Source organism: Rhinolophus ferrumequinum, chromosome 11, assembly GCF_004115265.2.
Source record: "Rhinolophus ferrumequinum isolate MPI-CBG mRhiFer1 chromosome 11, mRhiFer1_v1.p, whole genome shotgun sequence".
Lineage (NCBI taxonomy): Eukaryota > Metazoa > Chordata > Mammalia > Chiroptera > Rhinolophidae > Rhinolophus > Rhinolophus ferrumequinum.
The window spans coordinates 60423602-60444208 of NC_046294.1; the positions used below are offsets into that span (position 1 = coordinate 60423602).

The following is a 20607-nucleotide window of genomic DNA, read 5'->3' on the forward strand; positions in this document are numbered from 1 at the left end:
CTGGAGTATTTATCTACCAATTTTTGTCAGTCTTAGATGAGATTGCTCCTGAAGCTGTAAACTCTGTAGCACTCTGATCTTTCCAGCAGACAAGACGAATAGGCTCCATGTATCCAGAGAAAGCTTTTAGGCAGAGCTGCAGGGATTGCAATAGGAAGCCATATGCTAAGAGGATACAGACATTTCCTCTGCTATTGTCTAGTCCACAACTTGGAGTAGTTCATTCTGTGCTGCTTTCACTGATATTTTTAAGGAAGTGACTGGTCATAATTCAGAGAGAGAGAGAGAGAGACAGAGAGAGAGAGAGAGACAGAGAGAGAGACAGAGAGAGACAGAGAGAGAGAGAGAGAGAGAAAGAGAGAGAGAGAGGGAGAAGGAGAAAGTGGAGGTTTGGTGAGACAAGCTACAGTCTCCACTGTGGTACTTAATATTGAGACCATAATTGATGTTCATTTCTCTCTCTTCCCATTTCCATTCCCTTGACCAACCTGCTTCTCATCTAGGTTCATTGCACGGTGCAATAATGCAGACTTTTATCCTTGAGAGTATGTCTCAAGTTACTTGTCCTTGTAACCCAGTTACTTATCCTCATAGATGTTGCGGCAATTGCCTCTCACCAGGCACGGAAGCATCCAGAGACACCCCACTGAGTCCCATGATTTGCAGACATACTCCTTGCTCCCTGCTCCATTATTGAGCAGCAGTTCTATGTCCTCTTGGTAATCAGGATGAATTACCCTTGCCTACAGAGTAAACTGCCTTCTCCAACTCCTGGCCTGTGGGTATGAAGAGCCAAAAATAATCAGGCAGCAGCTGAAGCTGTAGATTTAGTGGAACACTTACTGTGTCCCCTGGTAGAAGTACCAAAACCTCTAACTCTGTAGATTCTGAAGTTCTAAAAAGGGGAAGCTCACTTTCTCCTTTGGATTATTCCAAGTGATAGAGAGAGGCTTCACTCCTACTTCCACCTTTGGAAGATAGTTATCCAGACACAATGCTAAATATACTCATAGCATTTAATGGTAGTACCCCATCTTAAACCTTAACCAGGTAAGGTACCATTCCCGGTGAAACATAGCAATATATTTACAATCTCAAACCTGGTCTCCAGAGAACAGACACCACTGAGCTTCTCTTGGTGCTATTGTCCTTCGTTTGGGGACACTCCTTATTGCTTCAGTGAAGAGAGAGTATTCCGGGCTCTCCTGGGGTACACGATTAGCTGGTAGTTTCTCTGGCATCACAAAGTAATACATTCTAACATGCCCACCTCTCCAAGACCTTGGAGCTCTTCTTTAATACTTTGCCAAGGCAGTTCTGGCATCACTGCATCCTTTATTTTAAGCCAACATTGTTTCCTGGCTTCTAACAGCTATTCCAGTAGGACATGGGGATTAGCTCCAGGTGTACTTGCCAGAATGCTATAAATTAACTCATGAAAGAGCATTCTCATAGAAATAGATTATGTATTACTTGGTCTTACATTCTGTCCTCTCTGATCTAGCATCTCAAGGCCAATTCCTCAGAATCTTCTCAGTCCCACGAGTACTCAGTCCCCTTACTAGTCAGGTTCTATAGTTAATTTGCTTGGTGATCTATTTCACCTGCAACAAAGGTCATACCTTTCTGCTTTCATACTGAGACTTGATCCTAGTTATTTGTCCAGCAGCAATGAAGGGAGATGGGAGCAGAACTAAGAAGGGACAGCATCAACTTATAAACATCCTACTAAGATAGGGCTATCATGAGGCAATTGGCTATTTTCCCACTGGAAAGGGTAAGGGCATCTTTTTCTGGGCCAGAGTTTCAAAAGACTCTCTGGATTCAAGACTCTTAAGAGCATCTACCCAAATATCTCCTCCTATATTGCAGTATGCGACTCCTTCCCTATCAGGGTCCTGATTTTAGTGGAAGAGATTTCTAGCTCTGTGAATTCGGTCTACTTTACAACTCTGCTTCTCCTAAAATCAAATCTGAGGCCTCGTTTTCAGCACGGTCTATCCTGCATCTAAAGGAAAGGAGGACCATTTTCATTGTTGCTTGCAGGTCTTCAAGCTTTCACATCAAATCCGGAGTTGACTGTTGGCTGCCCTAAGTGTGTACATTTTTTTTTCCCCTACAGAAGTCCTATGGAGGGTAACTAACTCTACAATCCCGTGTCTTTCAAACATAACAGCAATAGAATTTTCTTCCATCTATGTTCTATCCCAATACACCTGATAGGAGTCTTAGTAATTATGATGTTACATCTTGCCAGGGATCAGCCCCACCTCATTATGCATCAGCAAGGGGGTCCCTGCTACCACCTGGGTGATGAATGATTCATTTCAAGAAGCTGGTATTGAGGAATTGCTTCCTAGGCCACCTTTGTCCCAGCTAACTTAGGCTGGGCTTGAGTTCCCTCGTAAGTCCCTGAAACAAGGATTGGAGTGAAAGTAGTTTTTTTGGGAAAGTGAACCCAGGAAGCACCAATAGAGGAGTGATGAAGTGAGGAAAGAAGGAGAGGAAGCCAATAAAGGATGAGTCACATGGAAGGTTTCCCCTGTGGGAACCAGGGGCTTTATCCCACTGGGAAGTTCTGAGACACTATACAGCACATGCCTTAGAACTGTCCTTCCTGAGAGAGACAAAGAACCCAAGGTATTTATCCACCAATTCCTGTTATCCTTGGTTGAGGGCTGCTTCTGGAGACATTTTCTCCCTGGCACTTCTGACCTGCTTGTCTCACAGGTCAAGTGCTCCAGAAGCCAGAGAAAGCCCTCTAGGAAAATGTCATGAACACTTACAATAGGAATCTGTGTGGTGGTGCTTATGGAAACAGTGAATTCCAAAATAAGATGGGGAGGACACACCAAAACATCTGTTACAAAAGACAAAGCTCCTGTGAGTGTATTATGACTATCAATGGAAAATAATGCCATTAAAAAGTAGCAGCTACCTGCAGCACTTCAGCACTACAGCCATCGTGTAAAACAAGATATCGCCATGCATATTTTAGTTGTTGTTGTTTTATATGTTGGTTGTTCTGGCACCTTTTTTGATCAGAATATATGAGAACATATTTCTCTGCTTAACCAAAAATATTTGCATACACTCATTGCTTTCTTGGCCTAAATGCCGATATGACCAGCAGATATAGACAGAAAAGACTCATCTCAGTTTTAAAAGTGCCCAGCAGTTCCTTTACATAAATGCATATTTCCCGTCTCCTGTTTGAAACAGAATTTTAGAAATGGGTCTTGAGAATCACGGATACATAGTTTAAAAAAAAAACAAAAGAGCTCACAATACTAAGAAACTTAAGGCACTTTCAGAAATAAGGAAGCAGCATCTGTTAATGTTTTATTTTCCACTTGTGAAAATATATATATAATATATATATTACATGTACAGACGAGTCCCATAGCTTGAGTCAGAGAAGCCTAACAAAAAGGCACATACAGGGGGCAGATCTTTTCATACAGTTTTCAGTTAAACCAACATTCAGGGGTTGGAAAGTGACAATAAAAGCAGCATCAGCACAGGAAGCCTGGGTATATGACTCTGAAGAGCTAAATCAGAGATAACTCTTAGGTTTGTTGAGAATTGTGGTCATCTCTGGAGAAAATACTGTTTCTACTTAAGAGGTCTGTCAAAGCAGCAGAGAATGTATTGAAATCTAGACAAAGATACCAGGGGCAAAGCGAAAGCCAATGCTTAACTTGACAGCCAGTTTGCTCTTCTCCCCTTTCTCTGTAGGACTGAGACCTTGGCTGATTCAAAGAAGCAAATGACAAGGACCACCCTGGCCCTGCAGAACTGTGGTCAGCTACAAGATGGAAATTTGTAACAGACTAAATATTTTAAAAGCTTGTAAACACTGTGCTGATGCTGAGAAAAAAACATAAAAAAGAATATTTGCTATTTCTCTCTCTTACAGGAAAGATACAAGCATACATCTTTGGCTTGCCCTATCACGTGTGTCCCTATCATGACACTTACACAACATGGTAAAAAACTGAGGCACAATTCATGAGAGGATGAAATTATTACTAAGATTTGGCACAACTGGAGCAACTGACACCCTTGGGCGATGTGAGATGGGGTTTTACGATGTCCGGCTCAATGGACTCCATCAGGTCACACTCGTTTGCAAGTATATGTTTCACCAGGCATCTGGAGGCTTCATCGATGTTTATATTTTCCTAAGAAGTAAAAACAAAAACAAAATAGCTTTTTAATTCAGTATTCTACAATAATGCTGGAGCAGGGACCTCTTCGTGACAGAAGGGCAGTATTTTTGCAATTCCTTTAAATATCCCTTCCTATATGCTATCCATGAATCCTCTTTCTACTCCCCTCACTCCCATTTATTCATTCAAAGAACTTTACTGTTCGGTTCTTCATGAAGGTAAAAATATTTATTTTGTTGTGCCACATAAGAGGAACAATGTTTTATGGGCTCACATAGTAGGCTGCGTTTAAGTTAGAGGGCAATTTTCTTCTTTTCCCATCCTATTACACTATAACATAATCTTGTAGACGATACGTAAGTCTTCAATCTAACTGAGGTTTGTAATTGCCCTCTGCACATACTACTTTTCTGACCTAGATATGAAATAAGAATAATAAGATAGCTCTTAGAGTGGTCATTAGGCATTTCCAAGTATTTCTGGGTCTCTGCCTTCAGGCCAGATGGTAGGAGTGTGCTCTTCTGACCTCTTTGAAGTCAGGCATGAACATATTACTTTCATTGGACAATGAAATGTGAGAACGGATGTGCGTCCCTTTTGTATAGAAGTAATAAGAACCCATGCTCAATCCACCATGTTCTTTTGTCCCTGCTTGGGCAGTCATGACAGCACAGAGAAGGAAATTCTCTTGGCCTAGCTCTATAAATGAGGGTCAAGAACAGCCAAGTATCCCATCATGGTACATGTAGCGTGAGTAAGAATTATAACTTGGTTGTTTTAAGCCACTGAGATTTGGGGTTGTTCATTACTGTGACGTTACCTAAACAATCCAGATAGATATATTCTTTAAAGGAAAATATGAAGTCAGAAATATGAGTCTAGTTTCAAGAATAAGATAAATTTTGGGAAAATATGGAGCAAACACTTGAATCTAAATTACATTGTTCTGTTACTTAGATTAAATTACCTTTCATCTGATAGTCAGAAAACTGAAAAATACAAAATATTTACTATCAATGTACTAAACGGAAAAAATTTGATCTCCAGTAAAGTCAAATATGACTGTTCTTATTACGATTTGTAGAATTTCTCTGATGTGCCTCCTCCTAGTCAATGTAAAGAGATAAGGACTTCCTTATCAAATTGTTTTACTACAAAATCTTGTTGTCCAATCTGAAGTGTAACTACTCATCCCTAATTTTTGTACATATGTCAAAATTGTTGATATGTTTTAAGATCATTGCATGAAGGCATATTACATGGAAAACGTAAGAGATAGTGATGGTTTCTAAATAGTATCTATGACTAATGCCTAATTACATTAGATGTAAACATTCATATCCTTCAAGTCCAGCCCTGAGTTCACCTGCTCTGAAAGCATAGGGTTGGAACTTTTCAAGTTCTAGACAACAGCGTGGTCATTTTCTTCCATTTACAGAGCCTTAATAAAAATGCTTCTGGGGTTAACAAAGCTAAAACAAGATGAAGTTCTGGTTGCTTTTGTGCTTGTTTGTGATGTTATTGTTATTGGTTTTTATAGCAGAGCAGAATTCACGTCTCCGAGCCTCCCTTTGGTTATCTACACAATCATCTCGACGATCATACTTATCTAATAAAAAATTGCTTCTCTTCACCAGGTATAGTCATCATTGGTGCTTTTACCGTGTGAACAGTGCTGGGCACTTTATATACATAATCTTGTTTAATCCCAGGATTTGTTTTTGTTCTTATTGATTTTGTTGTTATTGTTGGGGTAAAGTAGGAGAGGCCTACCTATCTTCAGCTCAAGTACCTCCCGGATGCCGTGAAAACTAGTCCATAGAGAATAGCTTGCCCCTGCCCTCTTCTCTGCTGTGCAGGTTACTATGCCTGCAAGTCACTGCCCCTGGTTGGCAGGCTCTGTCACTCCTCCTCCTCCTGGTGTCATGCCCAGGTTTCACACTTGAACTACCTGCTTCCAGGCAGTAATCTGACCGAGGCAGGGACACACTCAGCTCAACGCTCTGCTCTTGAGTCCTGCCACTTGTTTATGTGAATAATTGGAAGCCAGGTCCAGGTCCTCTAATGTCTCATATTCAAGGAAAATGGGGATGGGTGGCCTCAGTTAGTCTCCCACGCCTTGGCCTACTGGGCCAGCACAGCTCACTAAATAAGCCCTACATTTGGGTGGTTATGAGGTGCTTGCCCAACAATCACTAAACTTTGGTTCCCATTTGGATACTGCTTGTGTGTTGGGGAAGGAAGCAACCAAATCCCACCCCAAATGCCAAACATAGGCTTTCATCATATCTGTTTGCAAAGAAGAAAACTGACGTTTAGAGAGATTAAGAGATTTCCCCAAGATCATGCAGTAGGTGGTTTGGAGGGCCAGAAGTCACACCCAGGCTTTTTCATATCAAAACCTCACTCTTACTAAGCTATCTTCCTTTTCAAGGTTGTTTTGAAGATCAAGTGCAATAACATATAAAAATTTTTACCACAGCGTTAGGCCCAATAGATACTAAATAAATCTTAGTTCCTTTCCCCTTTATACATTCAAAGAAAAACATGTTTATATGACAGGAAAATCTAGTTTTAAGCATCAGAGTAACGGAACAATGTAAGTTAGATTTGGCAGTAGTATTTTTTTAAATCTCCACTCACATATAAACATGCCAGCTAAACAGGGTTTTCTTTCATTAATATGCAAATTGGCAAAATCTACTAATGAGATAAGGAAAATGCTAGTGTGGACAATAATCAATGAAAATTCATCATCATTATGAGAAACACAACAAAAATCTAAGCCCAATTAATGGCAGCCTAGCCAGATCATTTTCGTAAAAGATAAGATGAGGCTGGTGAAATTGTTTGTGAAGTTGAAAACACAGAGTAAAGGTTAGCTGTTATCAGGACTAGGATATAGGACCATGTCTAATCCCATCAGAGCCAAGGAGGGGCAGTGCCTGCTTTTAGATTGCATGTAGGAACAAAGTGGCAGCTCACGGTGACTGAGCCACATTCATTCATTCAATTAATATTGTTCAGAGTCCCACTAAGTGCTAGGCATACAAAGATAAAGACAATAAAATAAGTACTATCCTTGACTGAGCTTACATACTGGTAAGGTTTATGTAAACAGCAAGAGCATAATAAGGTTGGAAGGGGCATCTCGAGCCGGATCATTCTAGAGGCTTGAATGCTAAGTTGGCCAGGTAGAGTCATGGAGATTGTTTTGCATGTGAAGTGTCAATAAACACAATACAACTCCATAAGTAGACAAAACTATACAGACCCCCAGTACTCTGTTTTATCAATTAATCTATCAGTAAATATTTAGTAAATACCTATCATGTGTACCACGGTGCGGATTACCATGGCATACCTATTTCAGATTAGAATTTCAAGAGGAAGTCGGGAAGAAGAGCAAACACTATATTATTTACCACCTACAAACTACAAAAAGGCATGGTGTATAGTGTTTAGAGCACAGGCTTAAAGCCAAATTCTGGTCTCAGCTCCCCCACTTTCTGGTTGTGTGACCTTGGAAGAATTACTTTAACCATTCCCTGCCTCAGTTTCCTCATCTGTAAAAAGGGAAATAAGATATCTACTTTATAGAGGATTGTAAGTTAATACATGTTAATATTTAGATCATGTGAAATACTAGACAAATACTTAGACAAGGGCATAGAGTACACATTCAATAAACGTTATCTATATATTCCTCTCATTTAGTCATCAGGAAAACACAATAATATGTGTATTCTATTCTTTCATTTTGCAGCTGAGGACACTGAGATTGATAAAGGTAAGTGGCTGGCCCAAAGACACACAATAGTAAGTGGTAGGGCCGAGTGTGAGCCCAGTGAGAACAGCAAACACTAATATTTACCATATGCCAACTACAAAAACCAAAGTGTATTGAGAGTACAGGCTTTGAACTAGACCCTATCTCAGCTCTCTTGAGGAAATATTCTCCAAATAAAATAAAGGAACAGCATGAGCTAGGTACATGTTTCCTGCATAAACAGGGTAGGAACATGCAGTCAGGGCCTCAGGCAAAGTTGCTCTGTGTTGCTGGTCCTTTCTATACACCACTAACGTCACAGCCAAGGGTAGACTATGAGAAGGAAGAGCAATACAGAGCGAACTTCCCACTCCTCTTCTGTCCAATGTCAGTATGGATCGTCAAACACTGTCTGACAGACTACAGGCTCAGACCCTTTGGGCAATTATATTGGCATCCAAGTAGACACAGCCAACCCCACATTTTCTAGGTGACTGTGAAGAAACAGAGCCGCTGGCGTAAATACAAAAGGCTACCTGGGCATTTTTATTTGCATTTATTCTAGAGAGTGGTAACAACATGTCCAGGAGTGTCTTTTGCTATCAGGGCAATTTATACATTCCATGACTTCCAAAACATGTACTCTTAGACTGAATCCGACTGTGATTTATTTACATATTTGCAACATGACACGATGGTCTATTGTGCTGCCTGCTTTAGGTTGATATGTGCCCCTCTTTGTGCCTCTACTCAGAATCTTTTCATTTATATCAATAAGTATGACTGAGACACAAGCTAAACATTCCTAATAAAGCATTTTAGTAAAAACAAATAATGGTCACTACCAGAATCGTTATTGCATGTTTACGCTGGGCATACAGCAGGTTCTTAACTTATGAACTGACAGTTACATTCAACCCCCACAAACATCTGTTAAAGAGCTAATAGCCACATTTTAAAGGTGAGCAAATTTTAACCTTTAACAAAGTGAGGTAACTTACACAGAGCAGAACAAGATCTTGGTCTGTTTGTCATTCCAACCAAAACTGGCCTAACTCCAATTCCTATCCTGCTCCCATATGGTATCTTACAGTGCCTTCCAGAATTAAAACAGATATTAAAATACATTATATTTATAAATTAGTAGTTCTCAATCATGGCTACATATTTAAGTCACTTAGAGAGTTAAAAAAAAAAAAAAATGTTACCAGGTCCCTCCTCCCAAACATTGACGTAATTGGTCTGGGGTGGGCCCAGCATGGGTATTTTTCAAAAGATTCTCCACTTCTTTAAAATGTGCACCCAGGGTGAGACACAGTCACATAATTAAGAACATCGTTAAAGCCACTCCTTTTTATTTCAATAGTGAACTTTCTGGAAATATCATTTAATACAGGGATTTTAAGCTGCACTGATTCTGATCTTCCTATGGAAGAAGGCATATAAATCTAACTATCTGAGGTCTTGGGTACTTGTCAGTATTTTAATTAGCTTTTCAGAACATCTGCCTGGTAGCAAATTATTTAATCTCTGACCCCCAGTGCCAGAGAGCAAAAATATTCTAGCAGAAAGCCTTCACATCTGCCTAGTTAGAAGCTGGCAAAGAATTCATCCTCCCCTAATCTTTCCAAATATATCAACCTCAAACAAAACACCAAGTGTACCAGAGGCTCCAAGGTTACGGCGCTAAATTCCTCAGCCCTGTGAAATTTTAATTAGAGCAGATGGCCGGCTGGATAATAACACTATTGTAAGAAGTCTTACACAGAACAGGGGTTTTTAAGTCCTTTCTCTAAGATTCAGCACTGGTTTATTAAGCATATAGGTGCCAAACATTTTGCTAGCTTTCATTTACTTTAGTTCTTATCTAATATGGGGTGTGCAGAGTGGGCGCCTGTATTTTTGTCTGCTCAGTACTTCTTTCATCCCTCATCCCGAATATCGCTCCCCATTTCCTTTGGACACCTGCCTCCTTCGACTACAATCATGAGCTTCTATGGAGGCTCCACCAAACTGAGCCCTATATCTCAGACATTGTTCTCAGAAAGCGGCATTTCACGTAGTCTTTACAATAACACTGAGGTGGAAGGTACCGCCCTCATTTTACAGATGAGGAAAGGGAGGTGCAGAGAGGTTAAATGACATAGGCAAGGTCTCAGTAAGGGGCAGAATCTGGCTTCCCGCTCCAATCCTCAAAGCTTTTTTATATTCTTTCTCTTCTCCTTGCTGACTTCTCAGAGTCTATGACCAGCAATTTGTTGGTGCCCATGGTTTGCCTAAACTCAAAGCCCATGGTTCTGCGTTTGCCACACTCTCCATGAAAGGAATATGTGAGTGGAGAGTGTGATCCAGACAAACTAGGTCCTAAGGATGCCCCATTGCCTGAAAGTCCCCAGACTTCAGTCTATCTAACAGGCACTGGGAAGGACAGACTGAGCCATATTGTCACAGATTTCAACACAGGACAGAGTTCGCATTGTCAGCATGGAGACATAGGGAAAGAAGAGGAACATTCACAGATCCAATCAGCCCCAAAGATTGTGTCCTTCAGACAATACCTCTCCCATCCCCACTATCATCCTACCTTAGCTCCTGCCCTTTATGCACTAGATGTCCAAGTCCATTTCAAACCCACTTCCTCCCCTCCCACTTCCTTTTCTATGGTCCCAGGTCCTCAGACCTTCTGGCTCTCCTCCCTTGTCTCCCGCCCATCTTTCCAGCAGTCTCTGCAACCCCACTTCAGCCAGCAAATGTCCTGTGACCAGGCTGACAGAGAACCACCCAATATTAAAGAGGGAGGGACATTAGATAGCACTAATTCAACCTGCTCTCTTTGACACGTTAGGAAATTAAGGCAACAGAGAAGGAAAGTGACTTGCCTGGCATCACACAGCTTACCTCTTTGCTCTTGCTGCGCACACACCTCTTTATTTTTAGAACTATTATCTCTCCTGAGCAGCCTTCTCTCAGCACTATGACATGTATCTTCAGTGTTCCCTGGCCCTTTCTACGTACCTGGAACTTACCAGTGACTCACAGCTGCCTGTTGTCGGTGTCCTTAATGACATGGATTTTATCATATTATATTTGGGTTCCTGGCTTCCAGCACAATGCCTGGCACGTAAAAGATCTGTAAATACTATTACCAAAATAAGCTGATACCCATTGATAATTTATTATATTTTCGGGGCCATTTAAGTACTTGACCTGTATTAACTAAGTGAAACCTCACGAAAACTCAGGTGAGGAAACTGAGGTATAGATAGGTTAAACCACTGTCCCAGGGTCACACAGCCAGTGAGTCAAACTTCCGGCCCCTGGTTCTCCAGCCCACGCTCAGTCACTACTTATGTGATTCCTGAAAGTTCCAGCACTGGTAAATGACAAAGCCGGACTCTAGCCCAGAGCCCCCACACGTACCAACTGTGACACACTCCTCTGGAAGGGTCTGCTGAAGGAATGAAGAGTCGAGTGCCCTAACTGGAGGGCCAGTGCTTTGTTTCTCAGTCTCGAAAATGATGAACAAGCGGTTCACAATGTGTTATGTGTGGCCCACCGTTGTTTATTGATTTACGCTTAATTTTAACTGTCTAAATGGCACATATACACTCTCGTTTTCCACCTACCGTACGCATTTTTGTTAAGTTGCTGGCTCCTGGAGCAATTCGAGTTCACCATCCCTGTCCCTTTCCCCACACCAGGCCTGACAACACTCAGAGTAGGCAGACACAGTTCCCAAGGTCTTTACGCAGAGTTACCATTCCTGTAATACATCGCCAAAGCCAGTATGGAACGTACGACTGACCACTAATGACCAGAAAGAATCAAAACGTTCATAGATTTTACCTCTCTCAACATTTGGTTTTTAATATAGAGCTTTTTAATTTCCTTCATTGAGTCTTATACTTAAACGGTACCAGAGCCCCCAATAATAGGTCTTGGTAAGAGAAGAATAAACACAAGCGTAAAAACTATCATTTAGCCCAAACTTAATGAACCCCATTAATGAAGACATAGCAGCCTTCAGTTAAGATACTTTCTCTTTCATCAATTTAAGAATATAAATGGGCCACCAGACACAAAATATTAATAGTAATGATTGCTAATATTTATTGAACACTTACTCAGATACTATGCCATGTATACTTCTTATATAATCTCATGTAACCCTTTATACACCCTGGGAGGTGACCATACCACTAACTGATTTTACAGACATGTAGGATAAGCTACTTAGTCACATTGTTTGTTGGACTTACTCAATTCAATTTAAAGTCATATTTACTGTGTGCTAACTATGAGCAGAAATTGTCTGTTTTATAATTCATTTCTATCATGATTCAATGCTTTCATTCTGACACTTCCACGTGCCAAGTCTGAGAATTGAGACTGGAACATTTTTGTCTTCCGAAGTAGCAGGATATAATGGAAAGAGGATCAGCTTTGGACTCAAGTTTTCGAACTTGGTTTTGCCACTTACTGTGAGACCAATGGCAAGTCCAAATCCTGAGCCTCCCATGAGTAATCTGTAAATGGAAGCTAATGCTAACCACATTTCATAGGATTCTTGTTAGAATTTTAGAATTAGATGAAGCACCTAGACATTACGTATAGGTCCTCAGATAAATACAAGCTCCCTTCTAGTGTCTGCTTCTCTTCATCTTCACCCTTCAGGTCATGCCTCAGTGATCCCCTCTTTCAAGTAGCTGACTGACTTCCCCAGGCTGGGACAGGCATCCTTCAATTCTGGCACCTATCAGTGGTCAGTATGTAATGGCTTGTTTTGTTTTCCTCCTGTATCTTCCACTGCACTGGGAACTCCAGGGAGCTTCACTGCTATGTTTTAGCGTCTAGCTTAGAGCCGGCAGACAATAGGTACTAGGAAAATACTGGGTAAATGGACGAATGAACAAATGAATGAATAAATGAGTAAACAAACGAACAAGGCTCTTAAAAGAGCAACAAGTTGAGGTTTCAGCCTGAAAATAATTTTAGATGGGAGATGACTACAGGGAATGATAAAGAAAACATATTCACAACAGAATTTACTTAAAAAGTCAAACTGCCTTTTCTTGTTTTCCAGTTATGATTCTTTTAGGTGAAATGGAAGGAAGGCTGACTGAACCATTTTACAAAAATTGAACTGAACTACTAAAGACTTTGCAGTGGAGCAGACCTACACTGCAGTACTAATTTTTCTCTTCTCAAAATAATTTTTTTTTTTCTCTTCTCTTCTGATGTTCCAAAAAAAAAAAACTATTCCAGGTAACTCCTGCTATTTAACAACCAGATGAATTTAGGCAAAATACTCACCTTTCTTGGGATTCACCTAATAATATAAAGATAATAGCACCTACATGATAGAATTACGAGGATTAGAAACATTATATTTGGGGATAAATAGAATTTGGGTAACATGATATACTTTTATGACAATATACTATATACAATTATTTTACTATCATCTCCTCTTGAGAACTTTTATGAAACTGAATGGTCAATTCTAGCTCAACAATTTCTTTGCAGGACTCTAATTTATCTGTTGTTGTTTTTTATATACAACCCTCTTGTCCATCACTTAACTAACTCTTTAGTTAAGAGTTGGAAACCCTTGCTTTTCCAGATAACATAAATGAAACTCTTTCTGCCACCATTGTTAGAATAATGTTGTTTGAGTGAAAACATACAAGAACTATGTGTAAAAGTAGAGGTGTTGATAAAACTAAAGAAATCCATACTTTAATCATCGTTTTGTATTTGGAATCTCATGATCCTACCTAACTGCCAGAACTCTGGCCTCAACCCTAGACCTTCAGTCTCTCTCTCCCTACCAAATCCCTGATGTCTAACTCCTAAATTCCACAGTTAGATAACAAGTCATTCTTAGCCTAAGCAACCTCTCTGAGGCAGCACTTAGCATGTGCTATATAATTTTCTTCTTCCTGATGTGGACTAATACTATCCCTTTCTTCATTCTACAAACTTGTAAGAGCAAAGGGACTTCATCATTTGAAGTCCTTACCATGAAGTTCCTAAATGAAATAATTTATTATTCAGCAAATGACCATAGAGCACTTTCCGTGGACTAGGCACTATTCATCAAAGTCTTTATACTCTTTTCTTTAATATGCTATGGAGTCAACACTTAGGTGATGATCTTGTTATTAGTCCAGGCCTCTCCGCCTCTGCTTCACCCTAGGTCAGGCCCTGTGTGATCTTCTCTGATCACATGCTTCCATTTTCTTTCCAGGGCAATTGTCTTACATATTCCTTCCAGACTGTCTCCTGACTACTCTAATTAACGTTTAGTTATAGTCTTACCTCATTCCCAACTCCCACTTCAAAAAAACTTTGTTGGCTCCTACAGCCTACTCAGAATCAGTCCAGACCACCAAACTCAGGGCCAACCAATATGGCCAGAACTTCACTCTGTCTCATGTCCACTGGCTCCCCTTACCTGGCTGGGTTCCAACTAAACTAAACCACAGGCCATTCCCTTCATGCGCTTTGCTTGGGTTATTCTTATTCCACCCCTATCTGCAGATCCCCTGCCCGTCCAGAGCAAACATATCTCATTTGGAAGTATTCAGCTGCTGACATCTAACTGATTCACAAGGACTTCATTTTATTCTCCTTTGGATTTTTAAATGAAATTCAGGTACATTTCCCAGTTACAGAATCTTCTGGCCATCTAGAATTTTTATTATTTGTATATTTGTTTAAGAGGAAAGTTCTGATCACTGCACTGTACACCTGAAGCTGAAGCTGAACAATAATGTAAACTACAATTATATACACACACACACACACACACACACACACACACACACATATATGTACATATATATATATATATATTTACAAGAAGCGGAGTACAGCATTAGGAATAGAGACAGTGGAAATATAATGGCTGTGTGCGATGTCAGAGGGATAGTGGATGGGAGAGGGGGGTTATCACTGTGTGAGGGATATAAATGATAAACGTCTAATTATTACATTGTTTTGTGCACCTGAAACTAATTTAAAAAAATGTAAAAAAAAAAAAAAAAGAGGAAAGGTCTAGCAGAAGGACTCAGAACTATCCTAGCTCTACCAATCACTAGCTATTTAACCTCAGGGAATTCACCATAACCTCTCTCCAAGCCCCAGTTACTTTGCCTATAATCTGTGATTAAAAAAAAAAAAAATGCCAACTTCAGAAAGTTGTTGAGGATGGGTATAACATGAGATATGTGAAAGAACTCAGCAATAGTGTAGGCATACAATAAGGCCTGAAAATAAAATATTGACACTTGGGAAATTTTACAATATTGCATTAGTATTATTAAGTTACATATAAGAATGTTTAGAGGGACATACATAATTCTTTGTTAGAGTAAGATATCTCAAAGGGGGTTCTGAAGTTTCATAAGGTTGTATAGGGGAAAAGAGCATCTTATGATTAAATAATTTTATGAAATGTTAAGTTAAAAATAATTCAAAAATGTTTTTTTATAACAGGAGTCCTTAGAGCCCTAGAAAGTAATAGAATGTAGCATGTGACTGAACTTCTTACATTAAATGGAGAAGAGTTTTAGCATCGTGGGTGGGAGGACATTACGGGAACCAAAGCAACATGGCAGAACTTGGAGCAGAGGGTAAAGATCCACAACAGTAATGAGAATTGAGAAAAGGCTGATTCAGGTTGGGATGGGAGAGTTGGAGAGAAGCAAGCAATCCCCCTTTCCCTCTCTCCTCTCCAAGCACAGAATGAGTTTTGTAAACTTCTCTGATCACAGAACTCTTATCTCGCTCTCTGTCTTACAGGGTCAGGGTCCCTCTTTGCACAATTTGGCCACTACTGATCAGGAGTAGTTGGGGTACATATAGGGGTGGCTGTGGATGGCACAGGTAGGGTGGGGGGTAGATACATTTATTAACTGATTTTGTATTATACTTGTGGGTTTTTTACCCTTACCTAGGTAGTGTTACCCCCAATTTTGCCTTCTCTATTTTTCTGAGCCTCGCCCAAAATAAAGTTCATGTGTTTCTTTCAATATAACTTTAACAGAGTAGAGTGAGATAATGCTCAAAACAAAGTTGGAAACAATGGGCCTGACTGGTTATGACAGAGTCCTGCCATTATCCACTCTGGTAAGTCTTCCCGGACCAATGTCCCACCTCGAACCTGAGCTAATTTGGGTTGGATAACTCTCAGGTGCTTCCATAGCAGTCTCCTATAGTAGCTGTTATCATGCAAAACTGCAATAACTTTTGGAAATTTACCTTCTCACTAGATAGTAAACTTCTTGAGAGCAGAAGTGGCACTTTTATATACTTGGAGTGTCACCAGCTTCACAACAGAGCCTGTTGGCATGCATGTGCTCAAGTAATTTATGAATGACTGGCCTGTAAAAGGGAAAGAAACATGAACTAATATCCAATTATAAAGCATAAAAAAAAAATAGTGTGAGCTGCTGTATGTTAAAATTTATCATACTGAAGTTTTCTTTTCTTTTTTAAATTCAGGGCAGCTTTAGAGAATTAATAGACATGGGTCTTAGCCCAGATGTTGCTACAAACTAGCTTAGTCACTATAAACAGGTCTAGTTTTCTCTCTGCATCAGTTTCATCCGCTGTGAAAGGAGAGAATTTATACTCTTTTTCCAAATAGGATTGGAGGTGACTTTTGAGACTATGTCCAGCCCTTGACTAATATAGTTAAACTTGGAGTGGGAGTCCTAAGAATAATGTTTCCTTAATGGGAGAAATTTCTCAAATTGAGTTTAACTATAAGACGTTTATTTAGGCAATCATTTACCGGAGCAACTGTACTCTATCAACATGGTTAGCTCTAAGCTTTTTGTTGCAAATATCAGAAACTTATTGAATATCCTAGGTCATTTGGAGGGTAGCTCCTAGGAGTGATGGAATGGCTGAAAGATTCAGGCCGTTACAAGAACCTTAGGAAATGAAATTAGACTCTGAAACACCATCAGGTCATCTTCATTTTCTCTGTCTGCCCAGCAGCTTTTTGAATATAAGAAGGAGATAGCTGCCAGCAGCCTCTGGGCTAACATCCTTACAGCTTTTCCACGCAAGTGAAAAGGTTTCCTACCCCCAAATTCAGCTGGAGAAATCCTAAGTAAGGACTCTGATGAGTTTGGCTTCTTCAGTCACATGTTCACACTTGAGACGAAAGCCACTAGGAATCCAGGAGAGAATACTACCAGGAGGGGCCCCACTTAGGTCACGTGGACACCACTGGCCAATCACTATGACTTGAGGGATAGAGTACGCAGGAGATGGTAACTTCCATTTGGACAACCTGCAGGGGGAGCTGAAAGGGAATGGCTGAGGGGAGGGGCACAAAACTGGCCACGGAGGAATCCATGCAAAATCAGGAATTAGCTGTATTTAGCTGTATTTCTTATATTGCTTTAAGGACATTTGCAATCATCTCTACAGATGTAGACATAAGTATTTACATTTTAGACAGACATAAGCAATGTATGATTTTAAAAACAGAAAAATAGTTTTTCATAAAGTTGTGCACTATCAAATAGATACATATCTAGTAGCCTCTGATAACTTTAACATATGCAGAGTAAGTGGACAATTGAGGTTTTTATATTGGACATGCAAAAAAAGTAAAGTTGAAATACAAATGATCTGAAACAAAGTACCTCTTCAGAAAGGCATAAAGTAGTTGTCTGATAAATTTTTCTGGGGGAAAACAAAGGAATAAAAGAGGCTTCTTGGAGCTTAACATTTAACCTCAGTTCTGATTTTCTGGTGTTTTTACAGAATTCCATCTGATTTAATGGATTCAAAAGGATACTAACTTTGCCAGATAAAGGACATTTCTGCTTCAAATATAAACTTTAAAAATATAAACTTTGTTCCTGAGAGCCAGTTAAGATGTATTACATGCTTTCTTGTATTATAAAATATTATTTAGAATACAACTTAGTTTTTCTTGCCTACCCTTGGTACCTTTTCACTTTTTCTCTTTTTCTTTCTGTTGGTATTATGCATATATAGCTATAGGTCTATAGCTAATAAGCCAATTCTATGGATTGACACTTTAAGAATAGGATGGAGTTCTTTTTAACTTACACATATTCCTGACTAGAAGGAAACAGACTAAAATGTTAACAGTGAAATCAATTGGTGGTTTGATTACAGATAATTTTAATCTATTTTATAATTCGGATTATTTTCTAAGTTATTCATAAGTCATATGTACTATGTTAATATTCACATTCAAAGTGGGGAGCAAAGAAAATAAGAGTGATTAATTTTGAACCATGAATAGTTTAGGAAGTCCTAATATCTTTATATTATCTCTCAAGCTCATACAACAGGAAGGAAACAGCATATGTATAAATATTTAATGAACTGTAGAATATAGTATAAGAATGAATGGAAAATTATGTAGGTTTTTCTCACAGATGGAAAACAGATAAGTAAGCCAACACAGAAGAGGAAAGAGATCTAAGAGAATACAGTTTGACTACAAGAACATCTCAGGTAAGATCAGGTTTAAACATAACATATACAAAAGACAGAAGGAGAAGGAGAAAGGAAGTGAACTCAGAACTGATTCAAGGGTGGTCTGAGTTCATCCAAATAGGATCAGGAAGTTCAAACTAAGTATGAGGACATGCCCCCAGAAAATACCACAGGCAGAAAAAGAGAGTATTGGGGTTTATTCAGAGCAAAAGTATTATCACAGAGGGGCAGACTAATGCTTGAAAAATATGTTGCAAGGTTAGCAGATGTCACAGACAACACAGAGTTAACACAACAAACTAATTCCATTTTCTCCTGTAATAAAGATTGCAGATTGAGCAATCAGAAGACTACCTTTCACATCTTATCTTAGTATAATGCCCCTCATACCATTCTGTGGGCAGGGTGGCTATGGGTTGGCTCCAAGTAAAATGAGTAAATTTAATTGGCTCAAATGGTGCCAAAGGGCTACTATTTAATTACATCAAAGAAGAAGACTATTTCTAAGGTGGTGGCACAGAGCTCAAACCTCTGATGGGAACTAACCTCATTTTTATCAGACGTTTGGATAAAGTCAAACTACCTATGCCTCTACTATCTCCCCTCTCTGTGGCCTCATTTTCTCATCTAAATGTGGGACTGCACAGGGTTCAGTCCTTGATCCTCTCATCTTTAGCCTGAACTTTTCTTCTGAACTCCAAAATGACAACCACCTACTTGACATCTCATCTGCTCTTAGTTGTCTTCTAGATTTTAACATAACAGTAGTCCCCCATTTCTCCATGGTTTTGCTTTTCACAGTTCACTGACCTGCAGTAAACCATTGTCCAAAAACATTAAATGGAAAAATTCCAGAAATAAACAATTTGTAAGTTTTAATTTTCGTGCCGTTCTGCCCAGGACATGTTTCATCTCTTGGTCTAGCGCACCCACGGTATATATGTCACCTGCCTGTTAGTCACTTAGTAACTGTCTTGGTTATCAGGTGATTGCCATGGTATCATAGTGCTTATGTTCAAGTAACCCATAAAGTAGTCTAACACTACATTGCAATGCTTACATCATTCACCTCACTTCAACCCATCACGTATGCTCTGTATTATTTCATATCATCACAAGAAGGGTAAGTACAGTACAATAAGACATTTGAGAGAGACCACATTCACATAACTTTTATTTTAATATATTGTTATAATTGTTCTATTTTATTAGTTATTCTTGTCGATCTCTTACTGTGCTCAATTTATAAATTAAACTATCATAGGTACATAGGTATACAAAAAACGGTATACAAAGGGTGCCAAAAAAAATGTATACACATTTTAAGAAAGGAAAAAACTGTATTAAAATTGTAATACTCAATATATGCTGATAACAAAAGATGAATACAAGTCACGTTTGACGTTGCAATTACAAGAGGTGCACAAAGCGGTTTCCATCAGCGTCCAGACAAACGTTGTTTGGTAGACTTCTGTGGCGAGCGTGTAAACTGTTCCAGCACCACAGCAGAAGCAACAGGACTTGTTGCTGTGCGAGGCCTCGCAGATCTTCCCTTGTGCTCATCACACACATACCGTGCTTCTCAAACTTATCACGAATGTGTGCAATTGCTAGGCATGTTGGAGATTCTGTTGCATGCTCACGCATCCACTGTCATTGTACTTCCACAACGTTCTCGAATTTCAAATACTATTTCAAAATAGTCTGGCGCTCCTTGAACGACGACCATGCTTCTGTCATTTTCTTTGTCCTGCCTGTCGCATGGTGACACCAGCATTCATTTGATTAACGCCATCTTTTGAGTGAATGTCATACTAAACGATGCTACCATAATTCAATTCAACTTTGAAAAGTAATACATAGATAATATCACTTAAAATGTGTATACATTTTTTTGGCACCCACGGTATATAGGGTTCGGTACAATCTGCAGCTTCAAGTACCCAATGGGGGTCTTGAAATGCATCCCCTGTAGATAGCGGGGGACTACTGTAGACAAAACTCAGTCTTGGATACATATCCCCCCTGACTACTTCACATCTCAGGACCCCTATCTCAGAAAACATCAACTCTAATGTTCCAGTTGCTCAAGCCAAAAACTGTGGAGCCATCCCCAAATCCCATCTTTCTCTCATTATCTTCATCCAAATTGTCAGGAAATCTCTCTGCTTT

The 20607-nt window shown here is 39.6% G+C and overlaps 1 protein-coding gene across 1 annotated transcript in view; it reads right to left on the reverse strand.

The window, feature by feature from the left end:
- Positions 1-382: 382 nt before the first annotated feature.
- RAB38 (RAB38, member RAS oncogene family) overlaps positions 383-20607 on the reverse strand; it is a 53208-nt gene continuing 32983 nt past the window's right edge. Inside the window, exon 3 of the mRNA XM_033121650.1 lies at positions 383-4184. Within this exon, the coding sequence (XP_032977541.1) occupies positions 4032-4184 (153 nt within the window). The 3' untranslated portion in view covers positions 383-4031. The remainder of the gene's footprint in view (positions 4185-20607) is intronic.